This window comes from Conger conger, chromosome 7 (assembly GCF_963514075.1).
Source record: "Conger conger chromosome 7, fConCon1.1, whole genome shotgun sequence".
NCBI classification, from domain to species: Eukaryota; Metazoa; Chordata; class Actinopteri; order Anguilliformes; family Congridae; genus Conger; species Conger conger.
Genome location: NC_083766.1, coordinates 11,340,983 through 11,355,927, shown reverse-complemented (window position 1 = coordinate 11,355,927; position 14,945 = coordinate 11,340,983). Strand labels below are relative to the sequence as shown.

At 43.1% G+C, this 14,945-nt stretch overlaps 1 protein-coding gene across 3 annotated transcripts; it reads left to right on the top strand.

The window, feature by feature from the left end:
* Window positions 1–1,315: 1,315 nt before the first annotated feature.
* Window positions 1,316–14,945, top strand: LOC133132777 (zinc finger protein 711-like). Of its 3 annotated transcripts, XM_061248491.1 has the most exons (10): window positions 1,316–2,289; window positions 3,181–3,231; window positions 3,885–3,965; window positions 4,385–4,482; window positions 4,849–5,301; window positions 6,205–6,360; window positions 7,467–7,604; window positions 9,943–10,077; window positions 10,604–10,747; window positions 11,238–14,945. In XM_061248491.1, the coding sequence occupies exons 4-10, from the start codon at window positions 4,404–4,406 to the stop codon at window positions 12,413–12,415; spliced, it is 2,283 nt and encodes a 760-aa protein (XP_061104475.1). In that variant the 5' UTR covers window positions 1,316–2,289; window positions 3,181–3,231; window positions 3,885–3,965; window positions 4,385–4,403; the 3' UTR covers window positions 12,416–14,945. The 3 variants fall into 3 exon arrangements, with proteins under 3 accessions (XP_061104475.1, XP_061104474.1, XP_061104476.1); XM_061248490.1 differs by lacking the exon at window positions 3,181–3,231; XM_061248492.1 differs by lacking the exons at window positions 1,316–2,289; window positions 3,181–3,231; window positions 3,885–3,965; ... (1 more) ...; window positions 4,849–5,301; window positions 6,205–6,360 and having other exon boundaries at window positions 7,558–7,690.

Here is a 14,945-nt window from a genome sequence, read left to right as displayed (position 1 = left end):
TCTACGCTCAATAAGATTGGTGGCCTGCAGCATAGTGGTTAAGGTAAATGACTGGGACATGTAAGGTTGGTGGTTCTAATCCTGGTGTAGCCATAATAAGATCCGCACAGCCGTTGGGCCCTTGAGCAAGGCCCTTAACCCTGCATTGCTCCAGGGGAGGATTGTCTCCTGCTTTGTCTAATCAACTGTATAGCGTCTGCCAAATGTAATGTAATAACCCATGACAAAGTGGAAACATTTTTTGAAATTTATTATAAATCCAAAGCAGAAATCTCTCATTTAAATAAGTATTTAGTCCCTTTACTGTGGCACTCCAAATTGTGGTCAGGTGCATTTACTTGAATTATCCTTGATGTGTCTAGAACTTGATTGGAGTCCACATGTGACTAAATTAAAAATTAGAAAGGCACACCTGTGTATATAAGGTCCCACAGTTCAGACTGCATGTCAGGACAATGATATTTGTTGGCGAAAACGTATTCGATATGTTTTCCCAACAGCCTTCTTTGTTCATTGCACCTGATCACTACCAGACTTCATGTGCGTAATAGATACACGCACGAACTGGCGCATGCGCGCTGACGTGGAATGCAGTAAACCCAGTCTAATTTTAGCTTTAGGCTTTGGAGTAAAACAAGTTGTTCCCAATGACAGTAATTGGCTTGGTTAAAATATATGTCAGAAGCCTAATGTGCTCTCATTTCGAACGCTGGGGGCCTGATCCCAACACCAATTGTTGTTGGACTGCACTTCCCTCAGCTAAGGGCCCTCCTACTATGCTAAACGAAAATGCCCAACATGCTTCACGTCGACTAAATAAGAGGACTAAAACGGTGCTCTACAGTCAGCTACTTGTAAAGAGTCCTTATAACCCTCCAACTTCTATCCTACTCTTTGTGGTCTACCCTGTAGTCAGTTCCAAACTCAAATACTGCTGTAATTTCTACTATGTTAATTTTGGTAATGAGTCTTGTGGTAGCTTACCAAATGCTTTTTGGAAATGTATATAATAAAAATAAAATAAAAAACACTTGGCAGCTTCCTCAAGAAGTGTCGAAATGTTCGTGAGGAAAGCAACTTTTTCAAGTCGTAACATCTGCATTTAGCTCTATCAGCACACGCAGCTTCTGAGGTTTTATGCACGTTCATGTCATTAATTTAGTGTAAATTGTCACGTAAAGGGACAACCATTTTGTACATGACTAAACGTCACGTATGCTGGATGTGCTAATGCAGATAAACGCAGAGATTACGTCTTGAAAGAGTTGCCTTCCGAATGACGTTAATATTTTAGATATATCCATACATATTTTTAACGTGCCTGCATGAAAACTCTTGAGTATAGTAAAAGGACTCAACTTCGACAACATCTATTTGCGAGTCCACATTCTGTATTGCATCCAGATTTACACTCTTTAAAGTTAAAGAATGTCTAACCTGCTACCGTACTATTAATTTGAAGTCTCGGGGCTTTCATGAAACAACATAATCCAATTCCATAAAAGTCGTTGATGCGAAACAAACGCATTGTGAATTTTACAAATATGTTAATATTGCTTTAGTTCACAAAATTGTTTGCAAGAAAAAATGCCTACAGAGCATCTCGAGGCGGCCTGTCAATTCGCTATAAATTATATTAGAATTTAGCCATTAACTTACATTACCCCGGTATTCATCGTCAGAACACGCTTCGCTTTAAAAAAAATATCTACCGTGTGGCTTGTTTTATTTGACTAACTTAGTTCATGTCTACTTCATATGCTGTATATTTTCCGTAAACTGCCCGTAGATGTGCCTGGATGGTGTTGCCTAAATTATACTCTGCAGTCGGGGATGAAGCTGTTCTTGCGCGCCAGTGCCTGGGGATTCTTCTGTAACGTTGCAGTTTATGCGGGATCAAAACCAAGCCCAATTTCGCCGTCAGTGAAATTAAATTTTTCAACTCCAAGGAAGAAAAACAATACCTTGCTGTATACAAACCGCGACACTTCTGCAGTCGGTATATTCGTGCCCTGCAACACCTTGCTAGCTAGCTAACCCTGAAAAATTGCTGGAGCTTTTCACTAGTGACGTAGAAGAAACAGAACCAGGTTGCGGCGGAGGCCCTACTCCTCCCTCCCTCCTCTCTTTCAGCGAGCAGCCTGATTGGACCGGGCCTGGAAAACAGCTCAGAAATCACAATGTATAGGCCTCGACATCTGCACCGTGGGAATAATAACCAAACAGTGTAATTCAAATAAATGTGGACATGACATTTCCACAGGACAGGAAACGAGGACTGTAAAACAGGTAAAGTGATTCTGCATGAAAATATGTTAATCCGGATTCTGCAGTTTAGCAAAGAGGGCCCGGTCGTGTGGGCCTAGGGCCTGAACAAACCCGCGCGAAGAGCACAACAAAGGGAAGAGTGGCCTACGCGTTTACGGTGTATAAACATTTAGCTAGTTACAAATTCTTACGTTTTAAATGCCGTTTTTATATTTGCGTGTTACGCTAGTGAAGCGTGTACAATCTCTAGTTACGTGGTCCTGAAGTTAGAATCTATTTAAAATATAATTGTATAATAAAATGGCGGAAAACAAGATGTCGGACTGTACAAGTATTGAGTAAGCTAGCTAGCTAGTAGCTAAGTTAGCTAACAGTGCACAATAAGGTTATTTTACCTAACTTACCCGGGAAGGTGAAACGCACTTTAAGCGCTAAGCCACAATATTGTCTCTGCTATCTGGCCAACGTAGCTAAATAAGTGGTTAAACATCCAGTGCATTTTACTGTGTAATCTTCGTGTTATGCACGTTTGCATAATATTTAGACGTTAATTTAGAAGTCTGTCTGCAGTCGGGCTAAGAAATAGCGGCCATGTTTGTTTTGTCTGCAGCAGGGTGCGTAGGAGCGGAGGCGGTAGATTGACAGTGGCCGAGTAGAGGGGGCAGGAAATCATTGCGGCTCCTAATATCTGCAGTGCATTGTAGTATTCACAATATCGAAACCGATACGTTGCACCAATAAAAGTGAAAGAAAATAAATATTTGTGCCAAATATCCTGTTGATGAATCCTTATTGCACTATGTTAATGGCTTGCTTGTTGTGATTAATGTAATTTTCTCAACGGTACTATTTAAAATGTTGCTCAATTGTTATGTGTTGTTGTATCAAGTCCGATTTATCCTGAATTTACAGAGTGGAATCTTGTAAGCCTACTGTAAAAAACTGTTCAAGACATCACTCTCAGTAAGTTGGCATATGTTGTGTATAAATTTGGCATTATTGAACTACATGACAATTTTAGCACATTTTTAAAAAGTAGTTTTGCGATAACAAGGTAATTGGAATTGTAGAGGAAGTTGTTATGATTACAAAGAGACCAAGATATTTATTTTAGGTGGGTAGGCCAAAAGTGGAGTGAAAATGGACACCTTACATTGCATTACATTATTGGCATTTGGCAGACACTCTTATCCAGAGCGACGTACAGTTGATTAGACTAAGCAGGAGACAATTCCCCCTGGAGCAATGCAGGGTTAAGGGCCTTGCTCAAGGGCCCAACAGCTGTGCGGATCTTATTGTGGCTACACTGGGATTAGAACCACCGACCTTACGTGTTCCAGTCATTTACCCTAACCACTACTCTTCAGGCCGCCCCACTGACCCTCATTTGTTTTAATCATGGTTTCTCTCAAAAGTATACCAATGGTCTTTTCTCCCAAGATTACATTATGGGTGTCAAATATCAGGAAGATCTGAGAGGTGAACATTCAGATGGGTCCATATTCCCCTGGAATTACCCTTTTGCAGTTGTCATTGAAAGGTTGAGTAAGTGACCAAATGCATTGCACCACAGATATGACCTGGTTCACAAAGTAACTAAGTTTAGTCTCTTTCAGGTTATTGTCCTCCCTGCAAGCAGAGAACAAGCCGATCGACAATTGCTTCAGTTGAAAGAGGACAGTGCAGCAAATGTGAAGGTAAATGCATTACCTAAATGACACAGGTCATTCAGTGTTGCCATCATCTTAGAATTGCCCCTCCCCCTTATTAGTCACAAATAACCTTGGGATTTGTTCTGTAATGTGATGATTTGTTTGTGAGATTACAATGAGTTAAATTCAGCTGCATAACAGTAAATACATCTCAATATTATTGCAGTTCTGTGTGTGGGGCATATAAATTTAAGCAGTGGTATTTTATACAAATATCAAGAAGTATTTATTTAAACACAGAGCTGTCCGTAGGATACATAGTGGAGGCAGAGACCCTCAGGGGTGTCCTGGCTTCATGCGATGCTGGTTACTCTGGGTTGTAGTAAGAACTGTAGTTCCTATTCCTGAAATATAGCAGGTTATGAAATTAAATGTGTCAACCTGGATATTGGTGATCTTTTCAGCTTTTGAGAAGAAGGGATAATGGACGGTGATGGAGGGGTCTTGGAACTTCAGCTGCATGATTCAAAAATGCCCCATACAATGATAATGCAGGACTTTGGTAGGTATATATCTCACTGACATTAAGTCAGTAAATTTTACTCTTAAATAAAAAAAATTTCACCACATTTTACCATGTAAATTAGGGTACATTAACACACTACTAACAAATGTACAGTGACTATAAATTGGTTCTTGTTATTGTTATAAGTCACATAGTAATATTTGAGTATTTTAATATCTCGTACTATTACGGAGGTGCAGCAGCGTCTGATCTGATGAAGAACATTTCATCTTTAAGGAACTGCCGTATTGACACAAGCCATTTTGTCGGTCATACTGTGACTGCTTTCAGCTTGGGTTACATTTCTGTATCTCTTGTGAAATGGCTGTAACACGTGGACTAATAACGACAGTGCCTTCACAGTTGCGGGCATGGGCGGAATGGCTCACCTGGACGGCGACCACATCGTGGTGTCGGTGCCGGAGGCGGTGCTGGTCTCTGACGTGGTGACGGACGAGTGCATCACGCTGGAGCCCGGGCTGGAGACGGAGGTCATGGAGGGGCCGGACATCGGGCCCGACGACGTGGTGGCGGAAGAGGAGCTGATCGTGGCCGAGTCCATGCTGGGGACCGAGGTGGACATTCAGGAGACGGTGGATTCCGACCACCACGTTCTGACCGCCGACCTCATTGAGGAGTCGGTGCACGTCCCCGACCAGGTCTTTGAGATGGTGTCCGGTGAAGTCATGGTCTCCAACTGTGACCTGGAGACGGTGATCCAGGCGCACGAGGGTATGGAGCCTTCCACGGTTACCATCAAACCACAGGATGACGAGGATTGCAGGAGTACATCCGAGGACTACCTGATGATTTCTTGTGAGTAATGGTTTAAGAGACCCAAGTGTATACACTCCTACAGCAGTTATTTTTCAGTTATGGCAGATCAAAGACACATAGTCAGCAGTCAGCAGATCACCAGTCAGCCCAGGTTGGCTCATGTCACCCCGCTTCTCATTGGCCTCCACTGGCTTCCTATTGCCGCACGCATCCGATTCAAGGCCCTAGTGTTGGCATTTCAGGCTGCTAAGGGGACATACAATCCTTGATCACTCCCTACTCCCCAGCTAGACCACTCCGGTCTGCCAGCTCTGGTCGCCTTATGGTTCCCTCACTACGAGCACCTGGCGGTCGAGCTGCACGTTCACGCCTGTTTTCCGTTCTGGTTCCTCAGTGGTGGAATGACGTGCCTACCACTGTCAGGACAGCAGAATCCCTCCCCCTATTTCGACGCAGACTAAAAACACACCTTTTCAAACTGTACCTTAGTCCTCCCTCCTGATTTTCCCCGCCCCTCTTTTTGATATCCCTATCTCTCTTGTCTAACCCCCCCCCCCCCTCAAAAAATAAATAAAAGAAATTGCACTTATGATGACTATATGTTTAGAACAGCACTTCCTATGTATTTTCCTAGTTATGGATGTGATGCTTTGACTTGTGGAAGAACCTATGCACTTGTAAATCGCTTTGGATTAAAAGCGTCTGCTAAATGACTAAAATGTAAATGTAAAATGTAAAACATATCCAAAACATTTTTCTTTATTAATTTTTTGAAATTAATTTTGTTGTTTATTCATGACAAATACTTGACTTCCCATATTGCTTGCTTTTAATTTTTTAGATGATAAATAAGGGAGCTAACAAGTCTAAGTGCTATGTGAATGAGAGAAGGAGTACTGATATTTAAGGATGTAGCAATGAGATGTTGTGCTGTCTTTGCAGTGGATGAAGTTGGGGAAAAAATAGACCAAGGAAACACTCAGCTGAAGATGAATTCAGACGTTACACAAGATGCTGGGTCCAAGGACGGTGCTTACAACTCAGAGGTCATCAAGGTGTACATCTTCAAAGCGGAGGCCAGCAACGATGTGGAAATAGGTGAGCTGCTGTTTCATGATAGAAGTGTTTTGAGTGAACTCTTCCTTATCCCACAAGAACTACCATTGGTTTTGGGGATTGGTACAAGTAATCGAGTTGCCCTGTGTAATAGGACCTCACGATATATCATATTTATCGTCATCGAGATATGGACATGCAAGATAAACACATCTCAAAAGACTGCTTGAACAATGCAATGAATAGTATTTATTAAAATGGATGTTATGTTCAATTGTTTGGCTGTTCATGTGCAATTTGTTCAGTAAAGGCATGTTGGAAATAATGTATTTTATCCTTTTTATTCAGTGGGTATAGGCTATTCATTGTCTTGGGTCTAGGTTTGCAGTGTACCTAAAGTAGAAAGACATTGGAATTGTGCACACTTCAATATTTGTTTATTTATCAGAAGTCATATCATCATTGCGATATTCAACAACTTTATCACATATTGCATATTTTCCTCATATTGTGCAGCCCTACTCTGTAGTACTACTACTGCATGTGGCCTCTTGGGTGTAAAATGGTTACTGGCTCTCCTGTGCTCCTTTTTTGTTTGTGAAGATGGTACAGTGCTAACATGAGAGGTGCAGTAAGTGGTTCCACAATGGAAAAAATTGTTAATCTTTCTGATCTCTGCAAAGTAAAATCATTTCATTAACATGGGCATAACATAACCAGAATTGAAGGAATATTTTTTTTGTCATTTGGGTATTTGGTAATTTACTTCATTTGGTTTGTATCAAACGTGGCATTAAACAGCAGCATTGTTTCCATTACATTACATTACATTATTGGCATTTGGCAGACGCTCTTATCTAGAGCGACGTACAGTTAGACTAAGCAGGAGACAATCCTTCCCTGGAGCAATGCAGGGTTAAGGGCCTTGCTCAAGGGCCCAACGGCTGCGCGGATCTTATTGTGACTGCACCGGGGATCGAACCACCGACCTTGCGGGTCCCAGTCATGTACCTAAACCACTACGCTACGGGCCATCACCCCCTGACGCGTTCTGGTTTGTCCGGTGAAAGGCTGGCTCTACCCCAGGTTTGCCCCCAGGTTTGCCCCCAGGTTTACCCCAGGTCTACCCCTGGTGTCTGTGTCTGCAGGCGGCACGGAGGTGGTGACGGAGGCTGACTTCCACAGCGGTCGCGCCGTGCTCGAGCCGAGCGGCGTCGGCAGGCCGTCGCGAGAGAAAATGGTCTACATGGCCGTGAAGGACTCCTCACAGGAAGACGAGGACATCAGTGAGTCCTCTCGCACCCCACTGAAGTGCTGCTGGTTTTCCAGCAAATGAGCTCACGGCTTTTGCTGGTAACCAGCACAGGTTGAAGTGAGTAGAGAAGTAGCATGTTCAGGTTCTGTAAATCTTTTAAAAAGCTGTGGTTTATGCTGCCATCTGAAAGCATTATAAGAGTTACTGCACGACTGCGAGTGCTTCTCTCTGTCCAGGCTGTGTTCTTGTGCAACCCAGCGTTCAGCATTGGTTCCTTAAGAAGAGACAGCCTTAGAAAGCATTTTTAATGGATTATCTGAATATTGCCGTTTGAATAAATCTAACGGCTGTAATTCAGAAACTAATATGAACCTGTAAGTCAGCTGGTAAATTGTAGCCATCATTTTGATACTTAACTGGATAGTTCAATTTCTTGAGTTTTTTTATATACTATTTAAATTTGAGTGTATGTTGTGATTGGCCCAGACATTTCTTGTCTGTGATCAGCAGTAATATATAAACTTGCAGAAGTATCCAATGACCTGCTGGCTTTACAGAGACAGGTATTGGGTTGTTCACAGGTTTGTGGTCGAAAGTAAGAGAATACCCTTTAAGTAACTTCAAAGCAACTTGCACAGCAATGTTTCCAGAAACTGTACGTATGAGCACATTAAGTTTATGTAATTGTGATTTTATTTGCACGGCAGTATTGCATTGCATGTGTCTTATGAAATACACCGATCAGCCACAAGATAGCTTTAAACTGTATAAATTAAGATAGCTTTAAACTGTATAAACTTGCCTATAAACACTTAATATTTAATTCTATGATATGTGTACTTATATAAGCAGATAATCACAGATGAATTGCATTCAAAAGTTACATTTTAAAAATGAAAATGGAAATCTTGTAAGCTCATTGGAAGGGGGGGTGCATTGTTTTGTTATTTAAATGTCTTGGAACATACTGGTGTTGATGTCTATCGTAACAGGTGCTCCAAGGCCTGTAGAATTTTTTATATTTCAATACAATAAAGTCCACCCACCATATTTAGAAATGCATGGCATCTAATCTTACATAGGTTTCACCCTTCTTCCTTCTTACCATTGGAATTACATGGTTCTGCATGTGGTGAAACCTATGTAGGAATAGATCCCATGCATTTTGAAATATGGTGGGTGGTCTTCATTGTTCTTAAATATAAAAAATTCTACAGGTCCTCGAGCACCTGTTAAGATGGTCCAAAAGTCTGTGACCACTAGTGAAAATGCTTCTATTCTAATTTAGTACAAACATTTTCATTGCCAATTATATTATCAGCATAACAATTTTAGTGAAAAGTTGAATCTTAAAAAAAGAATTACATTAATTTCAGAATTTCTTTGTATTTATCATGTCTACCTTTTGTCTGTGATCAGGCAACATGCACTCATGCTGGCATGGACTGATTATTCATGTTATCCCAGCATTGTTTGACAATGTTCCAAAGAGGATCTTCTGATGTTACTGAATGCTTGGCTTTTGTCTTCAAATGACCCCATAAATGTTCTCTGGGGTTGAGGTTAGGTGATTGTGGATTGTCTAGCACTCCTTGCTCTCCTTGCACTCCTTGAAGTAACGTGAATTAGTTTTAATTCTTTTTAAAATCCTGAAACCTTCTGTTTATTTCCAGGATTTACTGACCTTATTCAATATGACGGTTTCTGACACTGTAATATTAGCTTTTCAAGCTGCCTTTGTGGCCAGATTTAGAATGCGACAAAATTGAAATAAATAAAGAATCTGAATGGCTGTCTACCAAGCAGGCTAGCTAGCATTCATCATTTTCTTTGGCTTGGATGCTGAGGAGGCTGGTGGCTTTATGGGAGCAGGTCACTGCGACGCAAAGTCTACCAGTTTTGTGTTTGTACTACTGAACACTAGCACCAGTTTGGGCATTCCTCGAATTTCTTTACTTGCACTGATGTTTTTTTGTTCATAAACAATGATTCAACCAAATTTAAAATTTGAGGTGCTGAATCAAATCACCAAATCGCATTCTGTTAGCGATAGTTTATAGCTATAGATTTATCTGTCTATAGATTTATGGTAATTTATATTTTATTCAAAAAGTTGCATCCTGCACCTTTAAAGATGGTTGGTAGAATGTTGTCTTGTCTGTCCATTTGTACAGACTTAAAGAAATGAATTTCCAACGGGCAGTGTAACATATTTTCCAAGTGTGTTACAGTATTTATTTTGCCAGAGTGGCTAAGGCTAGTGAAGTTGTATAAGTCTTCTCTTTTTACGACATTAATCTTTCTTTCACAACCAACTAGTAATTCATAGTTTATTAATGAAGTGTGTGTCCGTCTGTCTGCTTGTCTAGACTCCACAGAGATTGCGGATGAGGTTTACATGGAGGTGATTGTGGGGGAAGAGGAGGACCCCTCCATCCAGGAGTCTCTGGATGACTCGGCTCTCAATAAGAACTTTGTCTCTGTGGCCTGGGCCCCAGCTTACGGTAAACCCTGCTTTAGGCCTCAGTTTGTCACTAACAGTGAGTGTGCCCTGGCTGTGAAAAAGCTAAATAATAACCCTCTCAATAGCCGTCTGCTCACCTTTTCTAGCTCATCAAAAGTCATTTGTGAGCAGGAAATTCGACACTAATCTTGCTTCTAGAACCAAGAGACACTGGCTCAGGAGGTAAGAGCAGTCTTCTGGCAGTAGGAGGGTTGTTTCATCTCCCACCCTGGGTATGTCGAAGTGTCCCTGAGCAAGACCCCTAACCCCAAATTGCTCCTGACAAGCTGGTTGGTGCCTTACATGGCAGTCACCATTGGTGTGTGAATGTGTGTGAATGGGTGAATGAGAAGCATCAATTGTACAGCACTTTGGATAAAAGCTCTATATAAATGCAGACATTTACCAGTTACCAAGACAATAGTTGGCCACGCTTTTCCCATTCTTGCAGTGATAGACACTTTTTTTTACTGGATGAATAATGTTTTCTAATGGCTTTATGATGTTGTGATGATGCTGGTTCACAGGTAACAGCCTGGAAAGCAGACTGGAAGGGAAGAACGGGGCTGCCACGCAGTACCTGCAGATCACCGACAGCCTGTGCTCCAGCCGAGCGCTCAAGCAGAAGGCCAAGAAGAAGAAGAGAGGAGACGCACGACCCTGCCAGACCGGTGTGTGATACTCGCGTTACCCTGCGAAAGCTGCGCTGCCTTCCTTCTAATGGAATAAGATATGCCCCCTGTGCGGTCATTTGTCCTCTGCATCTGACCCATCCTAGTTACTTAGGAGCAGTGGGCAGCCACAGTGTGCATTTGACCCATCCTAGTTACTTAGGAGCAGTGGGCAGCCACAGTGTGGCGCCCAGGGAGCAATGTGAGGTTTAGGGCCTTGCACAAGGGCCCATTAGCTGTGCAGATCTTATCATGGATACACCCGGGTTGGAACCACCAACTTTCCAGGTCCCGTACCTTAACCACTACACTAGAGGCTGCCCTAATGAACGGAAAGAACTCCTCTGATAGTGATAATTCATTTCACTGTGAAACCAAACAGACACAAGCCTGTGCTACCTTTAGCTATAGCTCTCTTATTGCATGTCACAGTTACGTGAGGAACCGAGAGTGACCTGCCTTTGTGTCCCCTTTCCTGTATGTCCCTCAGCCGTGATCATTGGTCCGGATGGGCAGCCTTTGACGGTCTACCCCTGCCACATCTGCGGAAAGAAGTTCAGGTCCCGGGGCTTCCTGAAGTGTCACATGAAGAACCACCCGGACCACATGTTCAAGAAGAAGTACCAGTGCACGGACTGCGATTTCACCACCAACAAGAAGGTCAGCTTCCACAACCACCTGGAGGGCCACAAGCTGATCGTGAAGAGCGAGAAGGCTCCGGAGTTCACCGAGTACACGCGGCGCTACTGCGAGGCCAGCCCGCTCAACTCCAACAAGCTCATCCTCCGCGACAAGGAGCCCAGGCTCCACAAGTGCAAGTACTGCGACTACGAGACGGCCGAGCAGGGCCTGCTCAACCGCCACCTGCTGGCCGTGCACAGCAAGAACTTCGCCCACGTGTGCGTGGAGTGCGCCAAGGGCTTCCGCCACCCCTCCGAACTGAAGAAGCACATGCGCACGCACACGGGCGAGAAGCCCTACCAGTGCCAGCACTGCGAGTTCCGCTGCGCCGACCAGTCCAACCTAAAGACTCACGTCAAGAGCAAGCACGGCGCCGAGCTGCCCTTCAAGTGCGGCCACTGCCCGCAGGCCTTCGCCGACGACAAGGAGCTGCAGAAGCACACCGAGATCTTCCAGGGCCACAAGACGCACCAGTGCCCGCACTGCGAGCACAAGAGCACCAACTCCAGCGACCTGAAGCGCCACGTCATCTCGGTGCACACCAAGGCCTTCCCGCACAAGTGCGAGGTGTGCGAGAAGGGCTTCCACCGGCCCTCGGAGCTCAAGAAGCACTCGGAGACCCACAAGGGCAACAAGGTGCACCACTGCCGGCACTGCGAGTTCAGGAGCTCGGACCCGTTCACCCTCAGCCGCCACATCCTGTCCGTTCACACCAAGGACCTGCCCTTCAAGTGCAAGCATTGCAGGCGGGGCTTCCGGCAGCACAGCGAACTGAAGAAGCACATGAAAACGCACAGCGGGAGGAAGGTGTACCAGTGCCAGTACTGCGAGTACAACACCGCGGACGCCTCGGGCTTCAAGAGACACGTCATCTCCATACACACCAAGGACTACCCGCACCGCTGCGACTACTGCACCAAGGGCTTCCGCCGGCCCTCCGAAAAGAACCAGCACGTAATGCGGCACCACAAAGACGTGCTCATGTAGTGCCGAACAGTCCCTGCCCGCTCTTCCGGAGTTTTCTGAACACGGGAGAGGGGGAGATGGTTACGTTTATATGTATGACATTACTGTCCTCTGTTCCAGTGTACCTTTTCCAGGAATTCAATTTTAGGTCTTAAATATCACAAGCAAAGTGTTGAGACTTGGTGAAGTTTGTTAAAAGGATTGCAGTTTGTCGGGGGGGGGAGGTGGTATCGGATAGGTGCTGTGGTCACTTTTCTTTTTTTACGTGATGCGGATTAATGGCTCATCAGACATTCAGGGGTCAAATGTCATGTTTACGAATTTCTGTAGAATATTATAAAATGCTACCATTGTTGTCCATATCGGGAGTGGTCCTTTAATGTGTCTGTACGAAATGACAAAATCAGTGTTGGTCACTGTCTTTAAGGTGAGCTGCTATATCATCTGTAAATATACTGACAGGCAGAAAATACAACAAATTCCATTTAGAATCTTAAAAAAATGCAGAACAGTATGGATATTTATCATGAACAAGATTTTGGCTGTATGTGACTCGTGTGCAATATTTCAGCATTGTTGCAGATTTTGAATGTTCTCTAACAGGCGTGTAACAGTGGGTGTAATAGTGTGTGTGGTGTGTGATCATGATGGGGTCCTTGCACGTTTGGCCCCGTCATATTCACCAGCATTCGTAATCCGTCTACTCCTACACTTCCAAGTACTCTCCCATTCACAGTCTCCCAGAGTCACTTCCAAGTATGGACCATTCACAGTGTATTAGGCTGATCTTGTTTGCAAATTTGCTGTGGAGTGAAGTCGGCAGTAAAATAATATAGAGGTATGCACATCGCAAGGCAATTATAGTATTTTAATTGAATTAAAATTAAAGTACAGCCTGCTCACCCAAACTCAATATAATTATTTTATTATCAAACAATGTTTCGATTCAAAGTGGATCTCCAAAGTGGAACCAAAGTCAGTTTGACCTGACAAAGATCCACTATGGGTCGAAACGTTTGATACCATTAAATAATTTTATTGAGTTTGGATGTGCTGGCTCTACTTTAATCATGGTGGAAACAAGTCGCCCATTACACAATAGAGTTGGTGCCTCACCCTGACACTGCCACTAGAGGGGCTGTTTTCCCCAGCTTTTTGTATTCCTGGTTAATTTTGAATTGGGAACTCCAACTGTGTCCCGTTGAAGGACTGTGTCAGTGTTGGGAGTGTTGGCAGTAAACACTTTAAATCAGAGTCTCTATAGAATGAGTAGCAGTGCTCAATTTGGTATATATATTTCTGGTGAAAATACTCAATTATTTGTTGCATTTCAGTGCCTCTCAGTATATGTATTTTAAGATGCATCTTTCTGTCTGCATCTGCTTTAATTTGTTTGCCTGTCAGTCTTTGGCTGTGATACACTGCATCACATTAGTGGCCAGCTCAGTGAAAATCTATACATGCAATTTAACTACAAGCTCTAATACCTTAAGATGAATGATCAGATTTTAGATCTTTGAACAACCTGCAGCATTCCCACCTCAAGTAGCATCACACATTTATAATGCTCTGAATTCAGTCTGGTGCGCACCACCTTTCTGCTTATCCCAATGTGACAAGTTTACACAGCTGCATCAAACGCTCTCTTTGGATTACGTTCACTGTCATGCCTCACGTGTGTAAACACCGTTTGTATTGGCAGAGCTCTGTAAATTGTTACTACGTCCAATTTATTCATAAACTAAAATTTTCTCTGCAGGTGATATTACAATCTGAATGTTAGTGGGTCACTTTAAGAGGTGGAAAATTCAGGTTCTCAAAGTAAAAGTCTTTTTAGTTCCAATCGCATGGAGTTGCTAATTGGCACAATTTCTCCACTACCAACTAATTGGTGAAATCAGCTGGCAGATCATGGGTGGAGGCTGGAGTTTTACTTTCTGACCTGGACTTTCCAGCTCTGATCACTTTTGATGTGGTGTTGTGGGGAATGCAGATATTGGATAGTCAGAATTTTATCTGAAATGAATGAATTGAGGGATCCAATCTGAAGTGGGACTATTGCATATACTGTTGCTCATGGTAATGCATACTATTATTCAATCACAGTCTATAAAACACTTTTGGGTATGGTTGTGCCTTGACCTTAATACTGTTACTTCTAATTTCACTTCTTTAAAATTGTGTTAATGCATTCAGTCCCTTGAGGTCCGGTCATTTTGTCACCAGTGTAATTATCCAGAAGTTTCTGTACCGTCCCGCTGAAAATGGAGTTTAAAGTGATCCTTCAAATGCAGAAGTCTGTTGCACTCAGCCTCAGGTTTAAGCGAAGTAATCTCTTGCCTACTCACAATAACAAACCACGCTGTAACCCCAAAGTGGTTGATATATGAGCATTTTTTTTAAAACTGCTTGCCATTACGGTAGCATAGTGGTGGCCATGTCGTAACGCACTGTTCCCTCTCATGACTCAGAATGTCTGCAATATTATGATTTTTTAACCTTTGTTTGCATTTCTGGTACAGAGGACCCAAAATAAATGTTTTTATAAGAA

Coding starts and splice junctions, on each gene's coding strand:
- LOC133132777 (XM_061248490.1), top strand. CDS start 4,404: ATGGACGGTGATGGAGGGGTCTTGGAACTTCAGCTGCATGATTCAAAA. Junction 10,078..10,603: donor GGCCTGGGCCCCAGCTTACG/GTAAACCCTGCT, acceptor GCTGGTTCACAG/GTAACAGCCTGGAAAGCAGA. Junction 10,748..11,237: donor CGCACGACCCTGCCAGACCG/GTGTGTGATACT, acceptor TATGTCCCTCAG/CCGTGATCATTGGTCCGGAT.